General features: G+C 35.4%; 1 protein-coding gene across 1 annotated transcript; it reads right to left on the minus strand.

The window, feature by feature from the left end:
- Positions 1-21: 21 nt before the first annotated feature.
- LOC105794999 (phytochrome-associated serine/threonine-protein phosphatase) lies at positions 22-3,803 on the minus strand. The gene is made up of 10 exons (XM_012624421.2): positions 3,528-3,803; positions 2,895-3,041; positions 2,712-2,779; positions 2,176-2,233; positions 1,669-1,779; positions 1,536-1,586; positions 970-1,113; positions 799-894; positions 641-712; positions 22-475 (listed from the first exon to the last, which is right to left on the minus strand). The coding sequence occupies exons 1-10, from the start codon at positions 3,606-3,608 to the stop codon at positions 392-394; spliced, it is 912 nt and encodes a 303-aa protein (XP_012479875.1). The 5' UTR covers positions 3,609-3,803; the 3' UTR covers positions 22-391.
- Positions 3,804-25,597: the final 21,794 nt, after the last annotated feature.

Here is a 25,597-nt window from a genome sequence, read left to right on the forward strand (position 1 = left end):
ACGAGGGATTAACTCGATTGATAAAATGGCAAAAACAATTATAAAATTTTAGAACTAGATGATGCAGTATACATATAATGAAACAAATACAACCAGGAATATAAAAGAGACATCAACTAACATCAAGTAGCACATACTTAATAGAGAGCGTACGGAGAATGAAAGACATCCAAGGAAAAAGCATATACTAATACAGCAACCTTGAGACAAGACTCGACATGACATGATCCATTAACATCCAGAAGCAGCTTGGATGAAGCAGACAAAATTTTCAGGACAGGTCCATCTGCTAGCAGCCTAGCACAGTATCGAGGCTTCCTTGTTCACGGCTCTTTCGAACAAACAATGCTTGGATAATTTTACAGGCACTGCAGTATGTAACTCATTTTGATTACAAGAAGTAAGGAACTCCAGTCCTCGGCCCTCGCATCTGGTTATTCTCTTCTGTTTCAGTGAAGAACTTTACGTCTCTCTCCTGAAAATTTCAAAGCCGTAAGAACCATGTATGGCATGTGTTTGAGAAAGAGAGCATTTTGGAACAATAATAGCTAGAAGCAATCCACAATCCTAATTAAAAGGGGTTTTTTAAGGCAGACAACTTAAAGAGAAAGGAAGGTACAGGGAAAAAAAAATTTCTGACCATGTTCTCATTGAAGCTCAGTATAGAAGCTACATTCCCACAACGGTAACAGTAATTCGGGGCAGACCACACCTGTAAAAATCAATAATCAATAACTTCTGTTAAGCTCTTAATACAGTTAAGACAAAAAGAAGAAAGCAGAAAGTGTAGAGTCTCACTGTTACTAGGCCTTTATCTTGAAACATATACTTAAGACCTTCTTGCACAAGTTGGTGAGCTCGACAAACAAGATCAAGCTTGTTTATGTGGTTGAACTGCAACAAATGACGAGTTGAAAATTATTATTTCATCATGATAGTATTACTATAGACTGAGATGAGATCATTTACCTCAGATGTGACCCTGGACCCAAACAGCCAACCTGCTCCACGTGGACTGACTGCCCATGTTTCAATATCTTCAGGATCACTCCACATGAGATCACAGAATGGGCCTTCATGAGGGATTTCACAGTTTCGGTCAATTACCCTTATCTGGCATAAAAGCAGAAAAATATAAAAGTGCATCAACATTCAGAACTTATAACAAAATAACGAAATGAATAAGCAACCACTACACTTGTAGTTGAGAAGTCCCTGGGAGTAGCACTTGTTAAAGAAAATACCACCCATGTGAAATAGATGGTTACTGATTAAAGACAATTATCCCTTCAGCTTTAAAACCAAATAAAATGCAACTGAATAAACATAACTAGTTTTTACTTAATAGACTTTGGAGTGGATGATTATTCACTGAACTGAATAGAGATGATATCAATCCCAGGACTAGACGGTTACAAAGTCAATAAAATCAGACACTGCAACATGGACAAAAGCTGATCAATTAAGCATGAACTTCTAGATATTACTGCAAATAAACAAGAGCTAATCAAAACTGGAGCAAAAAATGGAAATACCTGATCAATTGTTCGAATGTCAGGAGAAAGGCCACCGTGTACACAAAGTACCTGCAAAACATAATATACAGAATTAATAAAGAGGTGAAAATAAGGTGACTAGAAATAGATGCTTTGTAGGTAGAGTGCTTACAGTCCCATCTATAATTGCTGAAAGTGTAAGATAGTCAAAAACATCTGTACAATACCGCCATGCATTAGCATTTCCATACTTTCTCTGGCACTCATCATAGAAGCCGTAAACCTAGAAAAAATGTTGTGCACACCTTAAATGTCAATCCTTGGCATTTGGAACCATTTTCTAAAAATTAAAACTTTTGAGCACTGCTCAACCATCCTTAAAATCAAACTGATCTGGTATTGGCATCTAGAATTTCTAATGGCTCTGACCCTCAGATTCAGAATGTCATTCTCAAACTAAAAGGCTTTGAATCCCTTTTTTCCTCAAAATAAAGAAGAAAAAGTAATCATAGAACTGTAACAAAGCTTTATGCATGATAAGAAACAGCCTCGAAGAAACATAATGAAACAAAAAAGGTAAAAGACGCACAAGACACTTGTAACACACATAACAGAACATGCATACATTCTATAAGGTCTTTACAAGCATATTCCATTCTGATATAATTCAAAAGCACACCTGAGTTAGTTGTCTGCTTTCATGATTCCCCCGCAAGAGCGTGATATTAGCAGGATACCTATGATTCAGAGAAGAAAAAAAAAAACAGAGGCAGAAAGTAATGTCACCTCTTATTTATACAAGAAATAGAATTGATAGCCTAACAGGCCAAAAATAGAACTGGAAATTTAATCTCCTTTATCAAATGCATAGAGCAATAGCAGAGATCAATTCGTGATATCTGCACCTTGATTCTTCCAAATAAAACTATGGTAATGCATTTAACATATAGTGCTATCTTGCAGCAAAAAACACCACGATAGCATCAAACAGATCTTTTTACAAGTAGGAAAAAACTGGTAATTGCAAAATAAATAAGAATGAGCATTTGTTATACTTCCTATAAACTAAACTACAATTGTTTACAATGTTTGCTGATTAACAATGATTGGATACAAGTCAAAAGCAATAATGCACCCAAGTACATGGTTGAAAATCAGTATACAAACCCAAAGGAAAATTACAGAGATGCTTAAGCTTGTATCCAGAGGGTATACCTTGCCTTGAGAAGCAAAAGAATAGTGAAAACTTCAAGACTATTATAACCTCGATCAACAAAATCTCCCTGTCCAAGGGAATACAAAGGTTTAGCACCCATTAGTTGAAATCAATACCATCAAAGACATAGAGATCACATAGAATTTGCACAAAAGTTTCCCTTCAGAAGATATAAACTATACCATAAAAATGTAATTTGTATCCGGTACATGACCTCCTGTCTGAAAAAGCTTCATTAGATCATGGAACTGGCCATGGATATCACCACAGACGGTTACTGGACTGTTGACAGGTTGCACATTTGACTCCTCGATGAGGATTTCTTTTACCTACAACGTTTTACATCATAGATTATATAAACAAATAAACCTTCATAGGAAATAAAACTGCAAGTTGACATACAGCAATGACCAAATTACACCATTAAAATGAATAACATAGAAACTGAAATCTATTGACTAATATACCAGTAAACTTTATGCATATGACTTGTCGAGCAAATAAAACAACCGGATCCAGAAGCTATATTTTTGTTAACGGTAACTCAGTTATGTGAAGTTCTTTAAAAGCAATGCTAACAGATGATAGCTGCTGCGTGAGAGTTTCAAGTGCAGACATAAACTTGACATTTTGCTACAATTATAGATTCATTTCTAAATGGTTGGCTTCATCTTTTAACAAATCAAGCAACCGTTTTCGAATTCATCCCAAATTACGAATCACGAAACCACGCAAACCCTAGTTTTTTACCAATCAATTTAAAACCCTGAAAGTAAAAGGTGTTCCAAAAAAAAAGAGATAGAAAAGGAAATTACATATTCGCAAAGTAGCTGAAGCTCGTCTTCCAAAAGATGCTGGCCTTCTTTAACCTTCGATATCCATTGATCCAAATCCATCGATTTGTTTTCTCGTCTTCGGAACTTGAATCCCTTTTCTTTTTTCTCTTAGTTTTGTAAGAAAAGGGAGGAAAAAGAATCTGAATAAATATGAAAATTCGCGCTTTTGCTCCCTGTATCTAGGGTTTTTAAGCAGAGGGGGAGACTACGAGAAGATCGAAAATTTCTATTATCGCTGTCTTTTTTTATTTATTTACTTAGCTTACTTATTTGCTTGTTTTTTTATTGGTCAAATTCTATATAGCCTCCTTCTACTATATGTCATTAATGGACTAATTTAGATTTTATATATAGATGTAATTTTTCGAATAAATTAATTTAATAAAATATTCATTAGCTTTTGTAAATATTAATTCACTGATTATATAATGTTTAATTAATATTAAATGTTATTATATGATTAGATTATAATATAAAAAATAACTTTTATTGGTAAATAATTTAAAATACGTCATTAGTCTAATTGAAATTGAACAAATCGATTGAAAAAAATGTCATAAGGAAATACCTTATTTTGGGTATCGGAGTAGATGACTCCCAAAAGATGAAAATATAGATGTGATTGACTAAACTAACAGTTCATCGAAAATGACCCAAGTAGAATAGATCATAAATCTGTTTATGGATTCATTCACTTATGATGTTAGTAGTGTGACATATTTTAATCTTGAGTGGATGATGGACTATGTATGTGTGACTCGTATATTTGATTTAAATAAAAACCTAAGTTCAAATAGATAAGGAACCGAAAGATGGTGCGTTGGATATACGACTTCTGCAATGTGTAGCATCATTCCACAATAGTGGAATTCACAGCCCAATTAAAGGGTAAATAATATCCTCTCATCGGCATTATATGATAGATGAAAAGTAACGTGGCCACGAGTCATTTGTTTTTATGATAAATAATTTAATTACTATTTGTTAGTAATTGGCTTTTCGTGAAGGAAGATGTAATAGTTATTGAGAGATAAAATATGACCATTTTAGGAGAACGAATTTATCCCAAAAAGATTAAGAATATCTTATGATCTTAGAATGGTAACACACTTATGACAATGTCATTGGACGAACACTTAATAGGTAACTTTCATAATGTTATATAATAAGAGAGAGCTCAATGACACTTTAATGGAATGATTTCGTAACTAAATAATTGTGTAATTAATAAGTGAAAAGTTGTAACTTAATTACAAATTATTTGAACCCTAATTATTTATGTTCAATTAGTCTTTCTACTAGCTCAAGATAACTAGAAATGAATTGCATTGGAACCAAATAATATGGAATGAATGCAAATGACGAAGTAAGAGAAATAGATGCATGTATCACTATCTCGAGTAAATGCGTTTTCTCGCTAAATAAAAAATGACTTAGGAATTAATTTAATGTTTTCAATTTATTATCTAATTAATTATAATTAAATAATTGAATTTCAAATAGGAATTAAATTAATTAGTTATTATAGATTTGTAGAATAAGACAATTAAATATATTTCCTCGTAGATTCTAACACATAAAGTTGCAATGACTTTAACATAATCGTAATTGATTGAAAAATAATTTAACTAAGAAATTAATTAAATTGAATAAATGCTTTGGGTAATAGAATATTAATATTAGGTTTGATAATTTATAAGAGTTAGATTAGAGTCTAAGAAACATATATATTTGGACAATAAATGCATAACTTGGCCATATACCATGCAAGGGGTGGCAAACCCTAGTGTTTTACTAGTGGTGCTTCCAACCATGTACTATAGTCTACTATTGTACAATATTTTTTATTAAATTAATATTATTTTATTAGACCTTATTCAAATAGAACTCTTGTAATTTTTTCTGTAAATAGGAATTATCGATTAAACAAATTAGAATTGTAACACCACTAAAATCGCTATACTATAAAAAGTGGTATTAAGTTGAGATCATATATAGTGAAATTACCAAATAAATGAAATAAGGTACATAATTGAGAAAATATATGGTTGGTGGATGCCAAATGAAGTTGAATTAAAAAGTATGTCATGATATATTAATTTAAAGCATGGAGTAAATTGCAAAGATTTGAAATATTTTGGGACCAGTATAATTATTTAAAATTTAAAGGGTTAAAATGTAAATATGAGAAATTTAAGGGACCAAAAGTGCAAACAACTTAAAAGTCCTTGTGATAGAAAATTGGTAAACAAGGACCGTATTGAATAAGTGAAGAAATATTAGGGTTAGTTTCTATTTTTCTAAAAGTGAATAGTGATTTAAAGATGAAATTTTAGAGAATTGTGAAGGGCAAAATCATCATTTTTTAATTTGAATATATATTAAATGTAATAATTAAGGATAAATAGTGTAGAAATATTATTGGTTAAAATATTTTATTATCAATTTACTATTATTTTATTTTTAGATATTTCTATATTAATTAATGATTAAGTAAAAGATGAAAAGTAAAATAATCCTTTCCATATTTCTCTCAAGTTCAAGCCACCACCGTCCATGGAGAAAATAAGTTTTATTTTCTTTACAATTTAATCCTTTCCTTGAAATTAAAAGAGAAATACTTGAAATTCATAGATGTGATTGTCTAGATTGACAATACATCAGATATAACTCAAGTTAAATTAACCATAGATCCATTACGGATTAATTCATTTTTTACATTTGTCGAAACCGTTTTTTAAAAACAAAAAATTTTAGTTGTCGACTTTAAAAATAAAATTGGAGTCGCCACCGATCATTTATTAAGGTGTGATCGGCTCACCTTAAAAATTATTTTGGTCTACGAATTTTGAGAAAACGAGTTCGGGAGTCAGTTACGCACGATGAAGGGTTAGCACCCTCGTAACGCCCAAAATCGATACCAAATTGATCATTTAATGTCTTAGTGTCGAAGGTTAAAAGGATTTTAAAATCAACTCCAAATGATGAAAATTGAAAAAGGATAATCAATTGTTCAAGTCATGTAAAGAAATCGAGTCCCAATACGTTAGGGTACAACTTCTCAAAATTCCCGAACTTTGAATATCATTCTCATTTTATACGAAAATCTTCATTTTGAGGAAGTAATATGTCAAATCCAATACGTTAGGGCACAACAAATTAAGTCCCCAAAAATGATTTTTTTTGGTGCTCGTGTATTTAAAATAAAGAATATTCTCGGTTATTTGAAATCAACAAAGAAAATCGGAACCCAATACGTTAGGGCTCAATTTTCCTCGAAAATCCCAAAACCTTGAATATTGCTTTTATTCACAAACTTATGAATTGAGAAAAAAAAATGATTTTAAGGCTTTGGCAAAACCAAAACAAATATATTTTCTAAAAGGTATGTCAAAAAATTAATGTACAATTATGAAACGGATACTCTAATTTAAAGCATATATGCATAAATATTTACAAATATATATACAAGTACAATAAATGAATTTGCAGATAGGTATGCATATATACTTAACACATATACATAATACATATAAAAAGACGGAATGTAATATATAAAAAATGCATGTAGGTGTGAATATGAAAATCGAAAAAAAATATGCATACGTTAATGCACATATAAGTGTACAAATAAACAACAAAGTTTATAATAATTTCTAAAATATGTATATGTAAAAAAATGCATATGTATTATAAAATGTAGATGTATACACACACATATATATATATATATATATATATATATATACATATTTATTTATAAAAACTATGGAAATGAATATATGAAAATGTATAAAATATGTGTATATAAGAACTAAAACATGTATGTATATATGTATCTATTTTAAAATGTATAAGTATATATATGGAATATAAAGTATGAGAAAGTTAAAAACTAAAAAACTGTAAAAAAAGTTTAAAAATATATGAATGCATGTGTTCATGAAAACTTAAAACATATATGTATTAAATAAGCATGTAGATTAAAATAGGCGTATATATGAATGAAATAATAATAACAATGTTAATATTAATAATAACAATAAATAGGATAAAATAAAAAATGATATAGCATAATTATGATAAAAACAAAAAAATGGATTAAATTGAGTTGAAAACGAAGCAATGGGGCGAATTTAGAATAATTTTTTTAAAAAAAAGGGCCCACTTGAATGCGCGCGTAACAATGGAGGACCAAAAGGGAAATTATCCCGTCCTTCCAATGCGCTGCGCGGCGAGGGACCCAATTGAAACAAAAACTAAATATGCGGCCTAAATTTAAAAAAACAAAAGGGACTTAACTGAAGCGCGTCGCAACCAGCAGGGACCATTCGCGCCAATCTCCTATTCGACCAGAACGCGCGGATCCTCCCCTCCGGGTCGGGTCACCGTGCGGGTCAAGGCTTGGATAAAACGGCGCTGTTTTAATCTGCTATTTAAAGTAGTTTTTTTTCTAAAACCATTTGAAACCAAATAAAAGGAAAAAATTAAAAAAAACTGAGGCCCTCTGCTAGGGTTTTTCGGCCCCTCTTTGCACCGCTGCCGCAACCGATCTCCACTGCGTTTTCACCGATCGGAGATGCGACGCGATGGGCTCCGAAGGTAAGTTTCTTTCCTTTACTTTTGTTAAAAGAAAAAAAAAGAGAGAATAGACTAAGAAAATAAAACACAAATCACCTTAAAAAAAACACTTTGTATTCAAGATTATCTCTGTATTTTTCTATCTCTTTGCCTTTATTTTCAGTCTCTTTTTTTCGTATCCTCCCCTTCTCAATGTACAGATTTAGGCTTTTTATAGCCTAAGAAAAGACATTAGTTTTACAATATTTTTCTTTGTGGACTCTTAGTCCGTTTTTGCAAGTGTTCATGAAGAGTGCGGCGCGCGTGGAGAGGAGGTTGGCCCCGAGACGTGCGGCGCCTGGAATCCTGCTGGAGGCGTAGAGGCTGTGGCGGCTAGGGCGTATGGTGCTAGAGTTGCTGCTATATTTTAGTTAATGGGCTATTGGGGTTTGGGCTAATTGTTTTTTAGGTTTAATATTATTGGGCCTGTAAAACACTAGACTGTTTATTTGGGTTTTTTGGTTTGGGTTCTGCATGCAGGCCCGGGCTAATTGGGTTTGCTACAGCTGCCCCTCTTTGGTCGTTGTCATGTAATGGGAACATAGCAAAGACTACAAGGCCCAATTATGCCCGGTCTTACTGAGCCTCAACTTCTTCAGTGTTTCTCTTCTAGTAGCCTCATTCATTCCTACTGCATCTTCAGAGGTACAGGAACTAGCGTTTCAATCTACTCCACTGCAATGTCAGGGAGATAGGATTCATACATTGCAGCTTCTCACAAGAACAAAATTTGCTATCTTTAATCTACTCCACAGCAACTTCAGGGAGATAAGACTTATAGCTTCTATTTGTTCTGCTACGCCTTAAAGATAAATCGGATGCGATCTGCTCTACTGAAATTTCAGAGAGATGAGATCTGTGATTTTAATCCACTCCATTGCAACTCTAAGGAGATAGGACCGGTTATTTCTGTCTGCTCCACTGCAACTTCAGGGAGATAAAACTTGTATCTTCGATCTACTTCGCCACTAGTATGGGAAGACAAGATCTACTCTCTTTGATCTACTTCATGCCAATACATGAAGACAAGATCTGCTTTCTTTGATCGATTTCACTGCCGACTAGAGAGATAGAATTACTGGCTTCAATATATTCCACTGTAACCTCAGGGAGGTAAAATCTGCCATCTTCGATCTACTCCACTACTGCCTAGGGAAATAAGATCTATAATCTTCAATCTATTCCACTATTGGCCAGGGAGATAGAATTATTGGCTTCAATGTACTCCACTGTAACCTCAGGGAAGTAAAATCCGCCATCATTGATCTGCTCCACTACTGCTTAGGGAGATAAGATCTGTAATCTTCAATCTATTCCACTGCTGTTCAGGGAGATAGAATTACTGGCTTCAATGTGCTCCACTGTAATCTCAGGGAGGTAAAATCCGTCATCCTTGATCTGCTCCACTACTGCTTATGGAGATAAGATCTGTAATCTTCAATCTATTCAACTGTTGCCCAGGGAGATAGAATTACTGGCTTCAATAGACTCCACTGTAACCTCAGGGAGATAAAATCCGCCATCTTTGATCTGCTCCACTACTGCTTAGGGAGATAAGATCTTTAATCTTCAATCTACTCCACTGCTGCCCAAGGAGATAGAATTATTGGCTTCAATGTACTCCACTGTAACCTCAGGGAGGTAAAATCCGCCATCTTCGATCTGCTCCACTACTGCTTAGGGAGATAAGATCTGGAATCTTCAATCTATTCCACTGCTGCCCAGGGAGATAGAATTACTGGTTTCAATGTACTCCACTGTAACCTCAGGGAGGTAAAATCCATTATCTTTGATCTGCTCCACTACTACTTAAGGAGATAAGATCTGTAATCTTCAATCTATTCCACTGCTGCCTAGGGAGATAGAATTACTAGCTTCAATGTACTCCACTGTAACCTCAGGGAGGTAAAATCCACCATCTTTGATCTGCTCCACTACTACTTAGGGAGATAAGATCTGTAATCTTCAATCTATTCCACTGTTGCCCAGGGAGATAGAATTACTGGCTTCAATATATTCCACTGTAACCTCAGGGAGGTAAAATCTGCCATCTTCGATCTACTCCACTACTGCCTAGGGAAATAAGATCTATAATCTTCAATCTATTCCACTATTGGCCAGGGAGATAGAATTATTGGCTTCAATGTACTCCATCAGTAACCTCGTGGAAGTAAAATCGCCATCATTGATCTGCTCCACTACTGCTAAGGGAGATAAGATCTGTAATCTTCAATCTATTCCACTGCTGCCCAGGGAGATAGAATTACTGGCTTCAATGTGCTCCACTGTAATCTCAGGGAGGTAAAATCCGTCATCCTTGATCTGCTCCACTACTGCTTATGGAGATAAGATCTGTAATCTTCAATCTATTCAACTGTTGCCCAGGGAGATAGAATTACTGGCTTCAATAGACTCCACTGTAACCTCAGGGAGATAAAATCCGCCATCTTTGATCTGCTCCACTACTGCTTAGGGAGATAAGATCTTTAATCTTCAATCTATTCCACTGCTGCCCAGGGAGATAGAATTATTGGCTTCAATGTACTCCACTGTAACCTCAGGGAGGTAAAATCCGCCATCTTCGATCTGCTCCACTACTGCTTAGGGAGATAAGATCTGGAATCTTCAATCTATTCCACTGCTGCCCAGGGAGATAGAATTACTGGTTTCAATGTACTCCACTGTAACCTCAGGGAGGTAAAATCCATTATCTTTGATCTGCTCCACTACTACTTAAGGAGATAAGATCTGTAATCTTCAATCTATTCCACTGCTGCCTAGGGAGATAGAATTACTAGCTTCAATGTACTCCACTGTAACCTCAGGGAGGTAAAATCCACCATCTTTGATCTGCTCCACTACTACTTAGGGAGATAAGATCTGTAATCTTCAATCTATTCCACTGTTGCCCAGGGAGATAGAATTACTGGCTTCAATATATTCCACTGTAACCTCAGGGAGGTAAAATCTACCATCTTCGATCTACTCCACTACTGCCTAGGGAAATAAGATCTATAATCTTCAATCTATTCCACTATTGGCCAGGGAGATAGAATTATTGGCTTCAATGTACTCCACTGTAACCTCAGGGAAGTAAAATCCGCCATCATTGATCTGCTCCACTACTGCTTAGGGAGATAAGATCTGTAATCTTCAATCTATTCCACTGCTGCCCAGGGAGATATAATTACTGGCTTCAATGTGCTCCACTGTAATCTCAGGGAGGTAAAATCCGTCATCCTTGATCTGCTCCACTACTGCTTATGGAGATAAGATCTGTAATCTTCAATCTATTCAACTGTTGCCCAGGGAGATAGAATTACTGGCTTCAATAGACTCCACTGTAACCTCAGGGAGATAAAATCCGCCATCTTTGATCTGCTCCACTACTGCTTAGGGAGATAAGATCTTTAATCTTCAATCTATTCCACTGCTGCCCAGGGAGATAGAATTATTGGCTTCAATGTACTCCACTGTAACCTCAAGGAGGTAAAATCCGCCATCTTCGATCTGCTCCACTACTGCTTAGGGAGATAAGATCTGGAATCTTCAATCTATTCCATCACGCCTGGGAGATAGAATTATGGTTTCAATGTACTCCACTTGTAACCTCGTGGAGGTAAAATCCATTATCTTTGATCTGCTCCACTACTACTTAAGGAGATAAGATCTGTAATCTTCAATCTATTCCAGTGCTGCCTAGGGAGATAGAATTACTAGCTTCAATGTACTCCACTGTAACCTCAGGGAGGTAAAATCCACCATCTTTGATCTGCTCCACTACTACTTAGGGAGATAAGATCTGTAATCTTCAATCTATTCCACTGTTGCCCAGGGAGATAGAATTGCTGGCTGCAATGTACTCCACTGTAACCTCAGGGAGGTAAAATCTGCCATCATTGATCTGCTCCACTATTGCTTATGGAGATAAGATCTGTAATCTTCAATCTATTCCACTGTTGCACATGGAGATAAAATTACTGGCTTCAATGTACTCCACTGTAACCTTAGGGAGGTAAAATTCACCATCAACCTACTCCACTGCAACCGAGAGAGGTAAGGTTGGTATCTTCAATCTGCTTCGCTGTCAATGCAGGAAGGCAAGATCTGCTATTTTCACTGATCTGTTCTCTGGAGAACAAGACCTGTATAATGAACCTAATTATGCCTAATGATTAGGATGGCATGATCAAAATGAATCAAATACTCCTAACTAGACATGTGTGAATGACATTTGAATGAATGCAGAATTTTATTTTTTCAAGAATGATCTCGCTTAGGTAGTCATTCCTCGAAGTTTATTAAGGCTTTAACACTGACATGCTACAACGCCTTCTTGCTTGACTGGCTTTTCTTCAATCCTCTCCTATCGTTATTCAAGAATACAAGATTTAAATCTTTCTGGTCCCTTACACCATTCCCAAGGTGTCGTACCAAAGGCTCATGCGCAAATGAAGGCTCTCTTCTCCGAGGTAACCTCTTCCTATTGCCTGATGATCATTGTTTGCTAGTTTATTTAAGCTTTGTCATCAACATGACCTTCTTGTCCCTTTGTTCAGTCAATGTTTTTAACGACAAAATGTGAAGGGATAGTCTTAATTTAGACTCTCCCTCTTAGATATTCAACCTTTAAGCTTGATGTATTATAAATAATAGCCATGTTTCAGGTTACCGCATTATTTAGAAACTTCTAGAGTAATATGCAAAACTTCTCCTGTGAAAGTTTTATTAGTCTATTGATCATTATTCTAATGCAACATGCTTCCAAAAAGATCATGGATAAGAATAGAGTTGGTTCTGAGCATAGCTCCAGATGAATAAATTGTCGAGGATAACAAAGATGGATAACAAAGAAATTGATTTAGGAATGCGTATCTTGAAAATGAATGAAGTGTTCCAAGAATGACAAAAATAGCATAAGGATTAGGTGCGCCAGATATTGCAGCTTGAACTTTGTTGTACAGGCTTTCTGAAGGCCATTATGAGTTTAACATGTGTTTAGGATATCTACAATACTTTGTTGATGTCCCAAAATGTCGCCTACCCTTTCCTGTTGATTCAGGTGTAGCAAGACCACTGCATGCCCCATTCTGATCAGTATTTGAGCTACTCTGAAAATTTCAAGCGCCATTTTGATCAACATTTGAGCCGCCCTTTTTGGGTTTTCAACTCAAATCCCCTTTGGTCTAAAGCGCCCTTTGCGGGTTTTCACCTTAGCCTCTCCGGTTTTACTTTTTCATTTTTCATTTTCATCTCTTCATTTTTCACATCACTTTTTTCTTTTTTTTGTTGGGACTCAAACTACCCTTTGCGGGGTTTTTACCTTGGTCCTCTCTTTCTTTAAGCGGAGTATTTCCTGACTGAATCTGAGTTTATGAGACTTTGTAGGTTTATCACCCATCTCGTTCAAAATCAAAGCTCATTTGGAAAAGACCTTCTCTATAACATAAGGTTCTTCCCAATTTGGCATCCGTTATGTTTTTTGTAGAGTGAGGATCTTCTTCAGCATTAGGTCGCCATCGTGGAATTCTCTGGGACAAACCTTTTGCTGTAAGCTCGCATCATTCATTTCTTGGTACATTTGACCCTGATGAATAGCTTTTAGTCTTCCTCCTTCTATCAAGTTCAATTGATCACATTGCGATTGGATCTGTTCTGCTTCATCCAACTTGCTCAGCCAATACCCGGAGAGAAAGAATTTCAACTTCAATAGAGAAAACTGTGATGAACTAAAGAGAGAGGCACTGCTCTGGTAGAATTTTCACTGCATCATTCATGATACTAATATTGACATACTGCAAATTTTTGATATCGTGCTGTTGTTCAGATTGTAATGACAGTGCTTAACCTGGGCATATCCTGGTATGACCATGCGTAGACATCTTTGAATTCTTGAAGTAACTCAACAATGTCATGTTTTGTCTTTGAAGTCATATCCATTCCAATCTTCACCAAGCTCACAACTTTTAATGATTCTTTGTGAGGTAGGATCTGTCTATCCTCTACCATCCTCAATAAGTCTGGAGATAAGCTACAATCCACGTCACCTTCAAAGTTGTGAGATCCCTCTAAACACATGTCTCACCCAAAAGGAGATTCTGAGTCTGTAGCAGCGTCACTCATGTCATTGATATTTGGGGACCCGTGGTGGGTACCAAAGAATATACAAAAGAATGTATGAATAATATGAATGAATGAATGAATAATTTGGCAGAAAAAAATCTGAAAGAAAAAAAATCGTAAAGAATGAAAGAACATTTGCTCAAAGATGTATTTCATTAAAATAATAATGTTCAGACGTGAGCCTATTTCACAAAGAAATTCCTATTGCTTCTAGGCTGAAAGTAACAAGTGTGTTCTGAACATTACTCTAACAGACTCTAAATAATTTAGGGGTTTCCTCTGCAGTCCCATTATTTAAAACATCTCTAAGGCGAATATCTAACAAGGACCCTTTTAATTGTGTCTGCATATATGGCATCGATGTGCAAACTTCTCACCACTTCTTCATGTATTGCAGTCCCTCCATCCTCAATCATGATTGGGTAACGGATTTTCTGCACTTGATGAGTCATCCAACTTGACAATACCCATATTGATGAATTTTTCAACTAGCTTTTTGAAGGTAATGCAATTCTCTATTGAGTGCCCCGTAATTCCCGCGTGGTAGTCACATTGCGCGTTCGCATCATACCACTTAGAATACGGAGGTTGTGGAGGTTTTAAGTAATGAAGAGCAACAACATGCGCATCAAACAAGCTTTGATACAGATCCTTATATGACATCGGAATTGGCGTGAATTGGGGCCTCTCAATGTTTTGTCTTGTACCAGCTTCCTATTTAATGAACCGTGTTGGTTAGCAGCCACATTTCTTGGCTGGCTCACAGTAACTGATTTAGAGTAACCCGTGTTTTTCACCTCATGTTCTCTTCTCATTGGGACTGACCTCTTGTTACTCTCCTCTGCATCAATTTTCCCGCTCCTTATGGCGCTTTCAATCATTTCACCATTCATGACTATCTCAGAAAAGCTTTTTGTGGCACACCCTAACATATGTGTAATGAATGGTGCCTTCAGTGTGTTAATGAACAGCATCGTCATTTCTTTCTCTAAGAGCGGTGGTTGAACTTGGACTGCGACTTCCCTCCATCTTTGTGCATACTGCCTAAAGTTTTCGTTCGGCTTCTTCTCCATATTTTGAAGGGTGATTCTATCAGGATCCATGTCTGTTACATGACTATACTATTTCATGAACGCCTGTGCCAAATCCCTCCATAAACCAATCGTGGTACGACTCAATTGGTTGTACCATTTAGATGCTGCCCCTGAAAGGCTATCCTGGAAACAATGTATCAATAGCTGGTCATTATTAACGTATCCAGCCATTCGCCTGCAGAACATGGTGATATGAGCTTCTGGGCAAGTTGTCCCATTGTACTTCTCAAATTCTGGCATCTTAAACTTATGAGGGAGTACTAAGTCTGGAACTAAGCTTAGTTCTTTAGCGTCAATCCCACGATAGCTTTCGGTGACTTCCATCGCTTTAAATTTCTCCTCTAGCCATTTGCACCTTTCCTCTAACTGCCTTGGTAACTCCTCCTTTAATCCTTCATTTTCAGCCCCTTCATCGAAGTTAGGAATGACAAAGTTAACAGGGTGGTTTCCGGGATTAGAAACCAATCTAGCTTGAAAATTCGAAGCACCGGCCTGGGACTGCTGAGGCATGATGGTGACAGTAGATTTACGTGGGTATCCAGTTTGAGTTTGCACATGTGGAGGGGTGAAACCTGGAGGATAGAGAGGTTCATCATCATTTCCCTCCTCGACATTTGCCATGGGGCCCTTTCCTTTATCACTTCCCCCAGTTATCAGTTGGGTTAACTTTGCCATCATATCATCTTGGGATTCCCGCATCTTCTCAGACATATCTTGTTGTAATGGCCCAAATTCAAGGCTATCAGAATAGTGGTTTCGTAACCACAAATCCGATTTAAAGAGAAATTTATTTTAATATTTTTGAATGAATATTTTTATGATAGGAAAATCGTATGAAAATATTGATAGAAAAATTTTACTGATTTAGTGGTTAGTTAGGAAAAGAAAGTATTGAAGAAATTGGGTAAAAATAAGGTATTGAGACCTCGATCTCGTAAAATCGAGTCAAAAATATTTTTATAAATATTTATGAAGTGTTAGTAAAATGGTATTAAAATTTCGTTAGAAAATTTTAATGTTTGGGTAGTCAATTAAGTAAAAAGGACTAAATTGAAAAAGGTGTAAAAGTTACTAGAAGGATTAAATAGCTCAATTGTTAAATGAGGGGGGACATAAATTGCAAATAACCCCAAAATGAGATATTTTGGGCGACAATAGCAGAGAAAAACCAGGAGAATTGAAGAATTAAGGGTAAAATTGGAATATTGCAAAATTTTACTTTAAAAGTTGGACTAAAGTGGAATATCTAGAATTCTCTTCATATTTTCTGCACTCTCATCAGCCAAAAACGTCCTAAGGGTTTCTTCAAGCTGGTTTTTCATAATTTTTGCACCAAGTGAGTTAATCCTTGTCTTTTTCTTATAATTTTTGTGTTTCTAAGACTTTTACAACTAGGTCCTATTACTAAATTCATTAGCTTTTGATTTTATGAATGAAATGGAAAGTTGATATGAATATGTGCTGGAAGTTTATGATGAAATAGGATGAAAGTGAAGCTTTAATTTGTTTACGAGATGATTTTATTATGTGATTTCAATAGAAATTGATTTGTAGGACCTAATTGTGAAAAAGTTTGGAATTAAAGTCTAATGCTAAAATTCTGATTTCCAAAGGTTATAAAGTAGTTTAAAGTGATGGAATAATGTGTTAATTTAGGAAAAATCAGCTCAATTGAGAGGTTAATTGAGCAAGGATGAAATTATCATTTATTGAAAGTTTAGGGAAAAATGGTAATTAACCTCATGCACTAAAACAGTTTGGACAGCAGCAGTAGGTTAACTTTGAAAAATCACCAAAAATTGTAGAAATTGAATTAGAGGATGAATAAAATATAAAATTAAAACTTATTGAGTCTAGTTTCTTATAAAGGAAATGGTGTAGGCAATGGAATTGTAAATCATGAGATATAATAGGTTCTGTGAGACAAGGTCAGAATGAATTCGGGTTCCCCTGTTCTGACTTTGGAAAATCATTAAAAATTGTAAAAAAATAATTATGAGTTATAATTTATATTCATAGAATCCTTAATGAGTCTATTTTCAGATAAAATAAACGGAAACATCATCCGAATTCTGTACAATGAGATAATTAATTTTTAGTGAAGAGGGATCGGAATTGTCAACAAGTGAAATAGGGGAAACTTTAAAGAATAAACTGTACTTATTGGCTAGGCTAAAAATTCTGAAAATTTTATGGTAAGAAGATATGTGAGTCTAATTTCAGGGAAAATTAATGGATCTTAATTTGGAGTTCCGTAGCTCAATATATAAATAATTTAGTGACTGTGAGTCAGTAAGACAGCTTTGAATGCACTATAAATAATAATGGAATTTTAGAGAATGTTACATATGAACATGAAATGTATTAGATTAATGATTAAATTTATTTATTTAGATCCAGAAAATTCAAATACGAAGCTAGATCGAGGAAAAGAAAAAGTTCGAGATTGGTAGATTTTTATTTACGAACAAGTATCGAGGTAAGTTCGTGTAACTTGAATTATATTCTTAAATGCTTGAAATGTTTGTTATTGTTGTGAATATGAGTTGTATGTTTATTGTATGATAATTGATGAAGTATTGATATTCTTGATGAAAAGAGGAAATAAATCTCGGTTGAATGAAAGGAAAATTCGATGGATCTCTGAAAAGGAATTGACGGTAAAAAGGATCTAGCCCGGACGGGTGATCCTATTCTGATATAGCCCTCCAGAAGAATATGTGGAAAATGGATTTAGCCGGACGGTAATCCGAATTAGGGTCCAATTTAGCTTTGGATTGGTAATTCAGATCCAAGCTCATTAGAGTAATTGTCGTTGCGAGGATTTAGCCTGGACTGGTAATCCCGACAATACTCTATGAGTTTATATTACAGAGGATTTAGCCTGGACTGGTAATCCCGCTGTAAGGATGAGGTTCGCTGGAGTGTGCTATCTGAAATGGAAATGTGCGCACATGAATATGAATTGACGGACCCGGAATTTGTACACTTAGGTGTACCCCTGAAAATCCATCGAAATTCCAAGTAGTTCAACGGGGTAAATATGGAAAAATAACAAGGAAATGGAAATCATGGTATTGATGAGCTCATCAATCATGGTATAAATTATTGATACATGGAAATTATTGGACTAATTTGAATGTTGAGTTTGTGCATGATAGGGGAATAATGTATGGAATGGGTGTATGAATGTTTATTACATTGTATGGAAAATATTAGGTAAGTATAATTCTTGTTACATGAGCTTACTAAGCACAAAGTGCTTATCCTGTTTCTTTTTCCCCTGTTTTATAGTGTTAAGAGCTCGGAGGTCGGATTTGGTCGGAGAAGCATCACACTATCAACCTCAAGATCTCGGTACATAAAGAAACTTATTTTGGAAATCAATGGCATGTATAAGCTAGTAAAGTAGATGTCAATGTGGAATGAATGTATGGTTAGCCATTGGTATGGCTAACAAATTTTGGTTTTGGCATGTGATAAGATTATCTTATGAATACAATAAATCTATCTTGAAAATATGTTGAAATGGATTGGTTGCGTTGGCTTGGTCTCGGTTTAAAATTTGCAGGGAGGATTAGATATTTATAAAGGGGTTATATTGAGTTTTTTAAAAAAAAGCAGTAAAATCCGGTAATACCTCGTATCCTATTTCGGCGACGGATACGGGTAAGGGGTGTTACACTTGTTGCATCTTGTCTAGCCGTTCCTGCATCTGTAGCTGAAGTCGGTCTTGCATCTCCTTCTGATGTTGTTCGAGCTTTTCCAATCTCTGATCCATATCTTTAATCTTTGCCCAAGTGCCGTAACGGTGTTTGGTTAGTTGGTTGGTTTCCAAGTTAACTGAGTAATGATTTTAGTTAATCAGGATCCATTAACGGTGTTTAGTGCATGTGATGTAATGTGATGCAAGTGCATGAAATGAATGCAAAAAAGAGATGTTGATTCATGTTCAATTTTTTACTAGAAAACTTTACTACAAAACAAATCTCTTTACATAAAGCGAACATATATATACGGCTTTACCCTCGTACTCCAAGTGAAGACATCGACCCTTCAGATATTAAGATACATCTCGCGAATTTAACCTCCTTTTTGTTTGATCTAGATCGTAAATCCTTGCTCATTCACGTTCATTAGCTTCTTTATGAGATTGGGACCTTTGATGACTTTTGAATAAACTTTGAAAATTTGGATCCTTAGGTCATGCAGCAAAGTCGTATACTCCTCTTGTTAGGCTTTTCGTGCCATGTTTTCTTCGGACCGCCGTATTATCTTCCACCTTATCAAGAAACCCGTATTTCATAACAAGCTTTCTAATCTAGTAATCGAACTCAAATCAACATCTATTTTCTAATATGCAAATGCAATGCAATCATGATGTCATGCAATCAAAACAAAATAAACCCAAGTCAATATCACACCAAAAAGATATAATCCAATACAAACATGAAATAGTAAGAACATTTATTCAGGAATCCACTAGGGTTTGGTATAGCTCTACCTAGGGCAAGTTCTTAAAGCTCACTATATGAGGCTTAGTTTCTAGAGTAAGGGTGCCCGAACCAGCAGATTCCTCGATCCTCACCCATTATAGGCTCATGTGGATCGAGTTCAGTTCAGGGGGATACATTTCCCTATGGCTGCACGGAGATGAAAATCTCACGAATACATAGGTACGGATGTATCCCGAAAGTGGTCCACTACCTTACACGGAGGTGAAAACCTCACGAAGGACTAGTTTCTCGCTCCCACTTAAAGGGTAAAACTGACCATGTAATGCAAAATGTAAATGCAAACACAAAGTTGCTAACACCATGATGGAAAAAAATCAACGAGTATGAAGGGAACTCATGATTTTTTTTTTAAAAACTTTTGATTTCCGACACAAAGACAAACATAATCAGTTTATGGCTCGACTCTCTAAAGTCCCCAGTGGAGTCGCCAAGCTGTCGAAACCGTTTTTTGAAAACAAAAAATTTTAGTTGGCGACTCCAATTTTACTTTTAAAGACGACAACTAAATTTTTTTGTTTTCAAAAAACGGTTTCGACAACATTCATAGTGCGACTTACCTTAATCCTAAGTAAGTGACTATGTCATGGGGATGAAATTTAGTCTGGCAAACCGTGCAACCTTGGGCGATTTCTTTGCTTCAAATTTGCTTAAGTCAACCCAACACTTGAAAAGTGAGAATTCTCCTGAAAACTCTCTAAGGCACTGAAAAATATAGTAGAAGAGAACTCGAAACAAAAGAGCAACGAGAGAATTGAAAAAGTTACAAGAAAGCAATGCACACTAAGTGTTTGTGTAAATGTTCTCAAATAAATTATTTAACTAACAATAGGATGATTACAAATGAAATGGAGGCCTCTATTTATAATTGAGCTCCCCCAGATCCAACGATACAAATTGAATTACATCGACGACTAAGCTTAGTGCTTATCTACAAGACGAGAGTCCTAAGGTATTTAAACTCTGTACATCTTTATCCTTTAGAAATTGCATTAATTAACCTAGTAAATCTAGTTTTACTGGAGTGTTTCACTGGGCCACCAAGACTTCAAGTAGATGGACTTCTCCATGAGTTTCACAAGTTGGGATAGTTCAAGTGGGTCAAATGAGCCCCAGTTAATAAGTTGACCTCTATAGGACATTCTGTGTGCAATGGTCGCGGGCTTTAATCTACGACCCATGACATTCTCCCTCACCCATTCTTGCGAATCCCTCATCGCATTCTTGGAATGACGCTGGTTTGACTCGTCTCGGAACTGCTTTAATGCCTCAGTTGATTCCTAACTAGTTTCTCTGTCGAGGGGTCACGCCCCTCGAAACATTTGCCTCAACTTATGTCTCTGTCGTCGTTTAACTCTAATTGTTTCTCTTCTTCGTACATTTCACTTAACTCTAACTTCTTTGTATGACTTGTGACTTGTGTCGATCAAGATCTCCTTGGTTTGCACAAATGAGCTTCGACAAACCTACATTGGGCGGGTTAACATTGAGTATTGTCGATAACTCTGGTTTGTAATCCTCTTGGCTTACCCTTTTTAGAACTTTGAAAGGGTCTCTATGTCTTTTCCAAGCCAATGGTAAGTCAATATGTACTTCACTTATAACATTTACTCGATTCAGCTTCCTAGTTTGCATAACTACTTTTCCCACAAAGTCTAATGCACAACCCACCTTTTTTATAGGTGGTAGCCTCACTGATAACCCAACAGACTTTATATCAATTTTCTTCACCTTTCACATTATGCAGGGGGTCTCGTTAGCACTCCAATATATCAAGTCAATATTCCCACCACTCGGAACATCTGTAGCTAGCTAGATTGCCAACATGCATTAGTTCCACCCTTCTTATCATGACTTACCGACATTACGTATTGTCGTTGACAAGTATCCAATATACATATGCAATCGACAAAAGGAAACAACAGAGTATTAATTCGATTAAGGAAATTAAAGCAAAGAACAAAGTCATAATCATTTAAGTGAATTACCTCAAAGTCTTTCTTGCCTTTCCACTCGCCAATTTGTAACTCAACTCTTTGTGTTACTCCCACAATTGGGACATATTTGAAATTAATCATTTTGATCTTCTTGGTCGATTTGCTAACCAATAGACCAAGCTTATTCGCAACTTTATCCAATATGAACGAGTTTGATGCCCTTGTATCAACAATAGCACTATTTATTCGGCCTATGATGTCGATGTCCATGAACATCAACCTTTTTTGTTTGTGATCCCTCTTCGCTTTCGCATAATTGAGTATTATTGACCCAAGCTTTAAACCATCACTTTCTGGCTCCACTTCATCTTTTTTAGTGATTCTGGACAGCTTAAATCGCTTCGGAAAACCTCGCATCCTATGCAAACCAAACATAAGAAGCATTTCATTGGCTTATTCTTATTCTCTTTAACCCTCTTAACTTCGACACCCTGTGCGATCGAACCAAGCCTCAATGATACTCTATCTAGCTCATCATCTCCTTCGATGGCAGAAAGCACAGATCATTTTGAACAACCATTTATAATGTGCTGACTTTTATAAATGAAGCATCTTACTGGTCCATTTGGTTTGTTCTCGGGCTTCCACTTCCTATTGTGTGGTTTCCTATTACCACTATTGTTATTATTTTAACTTGTCATTCTTTATCTCCCCCACCATTGCCCTTTTCCTTGAACTCAGATGATTCAGACCTGTTTTTCCTTGGAACAAGCTCGAATAAGGACATCACTACGATCATTGCTTTGGAATGTTCATTGACTTCTTGATGTTGTAACTCTCATCTACGAACCTACGATGCCGCCATAACAAAACGACATTAGTAAAATACATGACAATAGTATTTACCTTAGTAGCATCATCCATAATGCCTTTGGCACGGAAGTATTGCTCCATTCTCCTTAAGAAACTATTCACATCCTTTGTGAACCTCATCCCATTGAACTCTTTCAGCTTTGAAACATCTACCTTAGGCTTGAGTGCCCCAACCAACACCCCATTACCCAAAGTAGCTTTGCAGATATTGTGCTCTCCCTTGAGCTCCTCAATCTATTCCTTCAAGGCCGATACTATAGTCTCGAAAGCATCATTCTTCTCAATCGACTCACCCACAACGGTGTTGAGGACCCCTTAGATCACATCCATACTATCACTAAGGGCCTTTGCTATCTGATCCTTAACTTAGTCTTGCCTCGATTCCAACTCTGTGGCACGCCCATCAACTTCCTCAAAGGTCTTTTTCACGTCACCCATAGAGCCCTCAAGTTTAGCTACCCTGCCATATAAAGTTGACAACATATCCCTTGAGTTGTTAGCTTTCTTGCCCCTCCCACAGGTCTTTATTGACTTAACTTGCTTGTCTACTCCTTTTAACATCTCGACCGACACCTTTGTACATTGACTTTGATACCGCGCAACCTTAGGTGATTTCTTTACTTCAAAATTTCCTAAGTCAGTCTAACTCTCGAAAAGTGAGAATTCTCTCGAAAATTCTCTAAGCCACCAAAAAATATAGCCGAAATAAACTTGAAACGAAAGAGCAATGAGAGAATTGAAAAAGCTACAAGAAAGTAATGTACACCAAGTGTTTGAGTAAATACTCTCAAATATATTTTTTAACTATCAATGGGATGATTACAAATGAAGGGGAAGGAGGGCTCTATTTATAGTTGAACTCCTCTAGATCCAACGGTACAAATTGAATTACATCGATGACTAAGATTAATGCCTATTTACAAGATAAGAGTCCTAATGGATTTAAACTCTATACGTCTTTATCCATTAGGATTTACATTAGTTACCATAGTAACTTTAGTTTTACTGGAGAGTTTTACTAGGCCACCAAGGTTTCAAGTAGATGAGCTTTTTCATGGGGTCCACGAGTCGGGCCAGTTCAAGAGGGTCAAATGAGTCTCATTTAATAAGTTGACCTCTATGGGACATTCTGTGTGCAATGGTCACGGGCTTTTATCTACGGCTGTGACAACTATGTTTGCATGACTCGTATGCTTTGATATATTGAAAGCTTGAGTTAAAAATAACTAAAAAGTCGAAAGCTAGTATGTTGAGTATACGAATTTTACATGACATAACTTTATTTATAATAGTGAACTTCATAGCCCGATAAAAGGAGAAATGATATCCTCTCATTAGCATTACATGAGAGATGAAAAAGTAATGTGGCCATGAGTTATTTGTCTAGAACATATAATTTAATTATTATTTGTTAGTAATTGACTTTTCTTAAATGTGGATGTAATTATTACCATGAGATAAAAATAGGATCATATTGGGTGAGCAAATTTATCCCCCAAAATTAATGATATCTTATGAGGGTAACACACCGTGACAAGGTCATTGGACAAACACTTATTAAGTTGCTTTCGTAATGATATATAATAAAGGAGAGTGCAATCATGGTACTTTAGTAGAATGATTCCATGATTAAATAATGTTGTAATCAATAGACGAATAACCAGAACTTAATTACAAATTATTTGAACCCTAATTATATATGTCGAATCGGTCCCTCCACTAGCTCGATATAACTCGAAATGGATTGCATGTAAATTCAATAATATGAAATGAATAAAAACGATAAATAAGAGAAAAAGATTGTATGCATCATTATATACAGAGAATGCGTTTTCTTGCTAAGTACAAAAGATGACTTAAAGATTAAAATATTTTATTCAAATTATTATTTAGTTTATTGTAATTAAATAATCAAAGGTCGAAGTGATAATTAAATTAATTAGTCATCATAGTTTTATTGAATATGGCAATTAAATATATTTCCTCATAGATTTTAATACGTTAAAGTTGTCATGACTTTAACGAAATTAGAATTTGATTGGGAAAATAATTTAATTGAGTAAATTAATTAATTAATATTTTGAAATTAGAAAATATAGTTATTGGATTGGATAAATGATAAGTGTTGGTCTAAAGTTTAGATAATACATATAATTGTGTTCAATATATGAGATAAGCCCAATGGCCTACCTCATATGAGAGGGGTGGCAAGCCCTAGTTCACTAGAGGGCATGTCGCCCTTGTACCTTTTGCCTATAAATAAGAACTATGAGATGACCTAAAATTACACAAGACACAATCAATTGAGTGCCATTATTCTATAAAAAAATAGTGGTAATTTACTTAGATTAATTTCTATATTTTGCTAAGCTCAAAAATTTTTCAGTTACCATAGAAAAAATAACTTTTTTTTATTGAAAGTTAATAAAAGTTCTTCATTTTTTGCATTAAACCGAATTTCTAATAATTGGTATTAATCCGAGGTTATCTTGTGTTTATAATATAACAAGATACATAATTTATTTATCTCTCATTGTTTGATTAGACAAAATAAGCAGTGACATTCTTAAATTATATGCATGTTTTGAATTGTTATGTATGTGAATGAACGTATGATTTTTATTTTATATTTGTTATAAAGTAATTTTGCCAAAAGTTCTGATTTTTTATAACTTAAACTTTTCTGTGAAACCCAAAAAAGCAAGGTGACCGACAACCCAACTAAACTTAAACTAAACGAAGAACACATGGCTGACCAATGGTTCGCTGATGACGGCAGTGGTAAACATTGATGGTTAAATTTGTTAAATTTTTTATATTTATGATCAAATTGATAGAATGTGTAAACATCGAAAGGCTAAATTTGTAAGTAAACCAATAAAAAAATT

Source organism: Gossypium raimondii, chromosome 3 (genome assembly GCF_025698545.1).
Source record: "Gossypium raimondii isolate GPD5lz chromosome 3, ASM2569854v1, whole genome shotgun sequence".
NCBI classification, from domain to species: Eukaryota; Viridiplantae; Streptophyta; class Magnoliopsida; order Malvales; family Malvaceae; genus Gossypium; species Gossypium raimondii.